This window comes from Sceloporus undulatus, chromosome 3, assembly GCF_019175285.1.
Source record: "Sceloporus undulatus isolate JIND9_A2432 ecotype Alabama chromosome 3, SceUnd_v1.1, whole genome shotgun sequence".
NCBI lineage: Eukaryota > Metazoa > Chordata > Lepidosauria > Squamata > Phrynosomatidae > Sceloporus > Sceloporus undulatus.
In genome coordinates this window covers 24338421-24344420 of record NC_056524.1, presented here as the reverse complement: position 1 = coordinate 24344420, position 6000 = coordinate 24338421, and the positions used below count along the sequence as shown (strand labels likewise).

The 6000-nt window shown below is 38.6% G+C and overlaps 1 protein-coding gene across 4 annotated transcripts in view; it reads right to left on the bottom strand.

The window, feature by feature from the left end:
* Positions 1–941: 941 nt before the first annotated feature.
* The window catches only part of AASDHPPT (aminoadipate-semialdehyde dehydrogenase-phosphopantetheinyl transferase), a 30053-nt gene continuing 24994 nt past the window's right edge, over positions 942–6000 (bottom strand). For 2 of the 4 annotated variants that reach the window (XM_042457190.1, XM_042457192.1), the window contains exon 6: positions 942–4611. In XM_042457190.1, coding sequence (XP_042313124.1) covers positions 4453–4611 — 159 coding nt within the window. In that variant the 3' untranslated portion in view covers positions 942–4452. Of the gene's footprint in view, positions 4612–4786; positions 4893–6000 lie in introns of all 4 variants that reach the window. The other 2 variants (XM_042457191.1, XR_006102832.1) reach the window with 2 other exon arrangements.

Genomic DNA, 6000 nt, shown 5'->3' with positions numbered 1-6000 from the left:
TGCAGTACCTTACATTTCTCTATGTTAAAATTTTGTTAGCTTTGGCCCAGTTTTCTAGTCTATTCAGGTCATTTTGAATTTTGATCCTGTCCTCTGTGGTGTTAGCTACTCCTCCTAATTTGGTGTCATCTGCAAATTTGATAAGTATGCTCCCAATTCTGCCATCCAGGTCATTGATAAAGATGTTGATTAACACTGGGCCCAGAACAGAGACCTGTGGGACCCACTGGTTACTTCTCTCCAGGATGAAAATAAGCCATTGTTGAGCACCCTTTGGGTTTGGCCAGTCAACCAATTACAAATCCATGTAACTATTACCTTGTCTAGCCCATATTTCACTAGCTTTGCAAGAATGTCATGGGAAACCTTGTCAAAAGCCTTACTGAAATCAAGATATACTATATCCACAGCATTCCCTTCATCTACCAAGCTGGTAGTTTTATATAAAAAAAGAGATTAGGTTTGTCTGGCATGACTTGTTTCTCTGAAACCCATGTTGACTTTTTGTGATTATGGCATTCCTTTCTAGATGTTCACAGACTCTCTGTTTAATGATCTGCTCCAGAATCTTTCCTGGGATTGATGTCAGACTAACTGGATGATAATTGTAGGGATCCTCTTTTGTGCTGGCCAAATGGCCGTAATAAAGTTATATATATATAGGGATCCTCTTTTTCCCCCTTTTTGAAGATGGGGACAATGTTTGCCCTCCTCCAGTCTGCTGGGACTTCTCCTGTTCTCCAGGAGTTCTCAAAGATTATTGCTAATGACTCTGACATTACATTTGCCAGTTCTTTTAATACCCTTGGATGTAGTTCATCTGGTCCTGGAGACTTATTCTGTGCTGAAATTCCCCTATTCTGTCCTCTGCTCCATTTTCCTCAGGTTAATCACCTTTGCCTTTTCTTTCTTCTGTTAAAAGGATGAAGAAACAACTGGACTTAAAAATATAAAATATTTATATTTATTCCAACGTTTTAAACCACTTTACTAACATTTAATATTTTATGCATTTAAATTTAAAAAGCTGTGTACTGTGACAGTATTAAAGATACAATGACAAACAGTAACATGTTCTAAAAGGCCACTTCCTCATTTAAGATGCTTGACTTTGAATAAGAGGCCTTTGAATTTTAAACTAAAGCTATTCTATCATTGTGTGCAGTTTTGAATTTAGAGTTACAGAATCATCCAGCTTAACTACTGTATTCTGCAAAGAAAAGATTTACAGCTTCAGTGCATTGTGGTTTAAATTATCAGTGTGTGCAATGAGAAACTAAACATCTTAAAAGATTTGCAAGAAGCAAGACAACTGCAGTGACTTGGAAAACTTAGCTAAGAGAAACCTCTCCTGAGAAAAGCTGTCTCAAATGTACAAGACACATTCAAAATCCAGTTCTATTGATGTATGACAATTTAGGGAAGCTGTTTAGACTGATTAACATTAAAAATTATGGAATTGTCTAAATACTGAACCTACCAGCTCCTGTTGGTAGGTGGGCATAGTTCATCTTTGTAGGATGCATTTGGGTTTTACTAGAATCCCAAGACCCACCAGGAATTTATTACATTCCTTTGATTTAAAAGCACTGACACAAAGTGATTAAGTCAGGATCCAACTGTTACACTTAAAGTGGAAAAGTCCTAAACCCAGTATCTTTTTCGGAGTCAAATGACTGAACCCATAGCCAAGAACTGGGCAAGGTGTACGTCTTAGTTTATTGCCAAAAAATAGTTTTCTCCCAAACACCATGGCTTGACATAATTCACACATGTGCACACGAGTGTGCACACGCGCGCACACACACACACACAAAAACACTTTGGAACTCCCCTGGATCCTTTTTTTGTCCAGGAAAAACCTTTAAAACAAACAAAAGTAGCCCCCAAGAATCAACTTTTAGGTCAACTTGTTAAAATAAATAAATAAAAGAAAAAGCCTCTTGGGCCAAAAGTGGCCTAGGAGGTGAAAATGTGGCAAAATCCCCCTACACTTTCATAGAGTTTTGGATGGGGCACTTGGGAGCAAAATTATTTTTTTGAATTGTTTTTGTGTGGTTTTCCAAAGTCCCTTGAAGGGCTGTAGCAACCTCCCAGCTTCCAATAGTTGCTCACCCCATCAAGAATGACTCCCCCCCCCCCCGCCAAATTAATTCAACAATTTAACTGAAGACAAGGAGAGGAATCATATTGCTATTTTTAACTGGGGTGTTGATTGATCTTGGAATTCAAACATGCAGATTACTGAGCCATAAATCCCCTCATAACCTGGAATGAAGGTAAGGCAGTTTATGGCAAATATACTGGCTAGTTACCTTATCATCTGCAATTCTAACAGGCTGCTGTTCACATGGTCACCCATAAAACATCACACATGGTCCCTCACAATAAAGGGGGGAAACTGAATCTATTGTGACTAGCCAAATGCTAAGTAGCACATAGTCTTTCACACAGCTCATTTCTTTTCCTGTGAATGGACATGGTCAACGAACCCTAAAGCAAAACCTCCATACAGATAGCAGCTAGAGGAGGGCACTAATGCAACAAATTGCAACCTCTGGCAAAATTTGCTCTTTCCAAGAAACTGAAGATTCTTCTTTGATCTCAACTCAGCTTTTACAAACTCTTAGAAGTAAAGGAAACAGAGCCAGCCTGGTGTTGTGGTTTGAGTGTTGGACTTGGATTCTGCGAGACCAGGGTTCAAATTACTGCTCAGCCATGGAAACCCACTAGGTGACCTTGAGCATGTCATCACACTCTCTCAATCTCAAGAAGCTAATGGTTAACACATTCTGAATAAATCTTGCCAAGAAAACTCCATGACTGGGTTGTCAAAGTCAGAAATGACTTGAAGGCACACAACACAGAGGAGTTTGCACAGCAGGCATCAATGTAGATCTCTGAAGATAAACTACAGAAATAAATCCTAGACAATGAGATTAAAAAAATGCACCTTTTATGCTTGGTTATGGCATCTGATTTAGCAATTAATGGCGGTCATAGTGAAATGTCCACTGTGAAGCATACATCCTGGGAAAGACTGCTGAACAAGGATAATAAAAGACTTTATGGGACCTAGGAATGTAAGAGAATGAGTCTTTTACTCCTGATGGTCTATCCAGAATGCTGAAATTATGAAGAAGCTAATGTCTCTTGTGTCAGAACAATCTGCTAGTCCATTGTAGTCTTCAATAATTGGCAGTGTTTTTCTAGGATCGCAGAAAATGAATTTTAACAGGAGTCAGCCTTGGATGTTAGTTTAGACCATTGCTGATAAGTGAGTGCTTCTGCCAGAAAAAGATTTCTCACTTGAACTGCACCTCTCCAACTTGGCTTGACCTTGCCAAAACTGGACGCTCTGAAGGATCTACTCCAAAACAGGCAACAATAGAATCTCACAGATTTAAACAGTATCTTTTACATACAAGCCTGAATTTCATTTTGGAAAAAAATCCAAACTCCTTCAGATGTGCAGAGTACAATAATGGCTAAGTGTTCTACTAACCCCACATCTTACCTTTCCCTGAATTAGTTGCCCCTGTTCTTGTCATCTCCTAAAACTATGGATCTCCATTTACTTTTTACTGCTAGATTTTTCTCCATTTAGTTTTTATGTATCCAGCATCTGACAGTGGCTCCCAACCAATTACCGGAATTTATATATACAGACATACACCAAAGTCTGGCTGTTCTAATACCATCAATAGTCTGTTTGTCTTTATTTCTGCTTTATAAGGTGTCACTAGAAAACTCTTGTTTTCTTGAACATTTCTTGGACCACCAGGTACTATAAGAAAAGGGCTATTCCCCCTCTTTCTCTAATTTGTATCTCATAGCTGAGATGGTGATGGTGGCAGAGAAATTGGAGGGGCAACAATTTAAAGCCAGAAATTATAATTATAAATTATTTCCAAAAGAAATAAAATTCATTATACACTATGATCTTTCTTTTCATGGAGGAGTGGGCATGTGTTATTCTCCTATGCAGCTCCCATAACTATATGAAGGCTTCTTGGGTACTGCCAAATGTATGATTGCTTGGAGCAGGTGAAACGCTGCATGAATAGGATTGTTGCATACAACGCCATAGGTGTGAATTCCTTGTGGTAGATGTTGCAGAAGATGTCTGGCAGAAGGTAGGGTTATGCCAACTCCTTCATTATAGAAAGAACTCAGCAGCCTGATAATTATGCATACTTGGCCTGAAAGCAAAAAAAATTCTGCCTGTTTCTCTTCTGAATTTACTCTTGGGGAGGAAACTATATTAAAAGGAAATTAACCCATAAAGAAGAGCCAAAATACTGAACATGAAAGGTAATTTTAACATTTTTTCCCTCCCAAGCATTTCTCCCCTCCCTTTCTACATAAATTGGCTGTTGGAAGAGCAACAGTGGGAGGCCTTTGAGTGCTTTCAGCTTCTTTTCTTGTAAACAAAGCTTCTTTTATCTTCTCTTATCTTGGATTAGAACTCTGTCCTGCTGGTGACTCCTGCCTAGAACAAAAGTTATCCCAGCAGGTGGGGTCTTCAGGTGCAAGAGGAACAGCAGAGGCTACTAAATCTTCAAAAGTCAGTTCTGTAAATGAAGGCTGAATCACATCTGTAGTAAGCACCTATTTAAAAAAAAGCAGTGAGATTAGAATTTAGCAAGCTGGCCAGTGACTTTACCTCTGAAGAACAAGGCTGGGATTATTTCTTTATGTCTGTCACATTTAAAAAGAAGCAATCATTTTATGGTGGGTAGATCTAAGGCAGGGAAAGACAAGCATTTCCAGGTCCAATAAGTACCTTCACATTTGCTGAAGTCAACATGGTTCTGAAAAGCAACAAAGGGAAGAGAAGTTTTCAGCCCTGTTTTGGGCCATTCTTATTTTGATGATCTTTCCTACTCTGCCTAGGAGGAAAAGGAAGATTTTCTATGAACGATTTGCAAATAGCACACATAGAAGGTCCAGTGCATGTGTAATTCACTATGAACATTTTCCTCCCTTACAGGTTGCATATTCACACTGATACATATCTATGCCGATTCCATCACAGAGCAAAGAGGAATCCATATTGTCTTATTGTCTGCATGGCAAGCAACAACTGCTGAAAATCCCTTGTCTATACAACCATTAGAGGGAGAAAAGGCCTATCCCTTATTTTACCTAGTAACTCTAATATGATTGGGGGGGGGGGCTGGGGAGCATTCAATAAAACCAGTAGAATGTCTCAAGGTGTTAAATGAATGAAGGATTTATTGATTTTTTTTTAAAAAAACAAACAATTCTTCATTGCCTTTAAACATTCCTGGTTATTTTTTGACAAATTATTGTTACAGCCTTTCATATTTAAGAACAAATAAAAGGATATTTAGATAGAATGGGATCAATGTGAGAAAGCACAAAAGATTGGTATAGACTGAACTATATCCCTTGAGTCTGTTGGACTCCTCTCTCTGGAGAATCCCCTATGGGTTTGTGAATCATGAAAGAACAGATATATTTAACAATAATAAAGAGTTGGGCTTTTTGTTTATAAATTATTCATCCATTGAACACTAAAGAGACATGTCCCCTGTTTGCTGCTAAATCTAATATAGTCAGTTTATGATTCTTTCTTCATGAAGGGATTTAATCCATGTGGGCTGGTGCAGACTGGATCTTGTAAGAAAACCTGAAAGCTAAAGCAAACTGCATAGGCACAGTGGTATGAACAAAGTTTGGAATCAAATAAATTAATAGTGGATTGCAAGTGATTGGTGCTGCTCCTGAAACAGGGATGGAAATGAATTGATTTGCACATTGAATACAGTGGTACCCCGGGATACGAAATACCCACGTTACGAAATTTCCGGGTTACGAAAAAAATCCATTGAAAATAATTGTTCCGGGTTACGAAGGTTATTTCGGGTTACGAAAAATTTTTTGGTGCTTTTCGGCGCTTTTTTGCACGAAATCGCGGCTTTTCCCCATTAGCGCCTATGGCATTTCGGCTTGCGAATGCTTTTCGGGTTACGA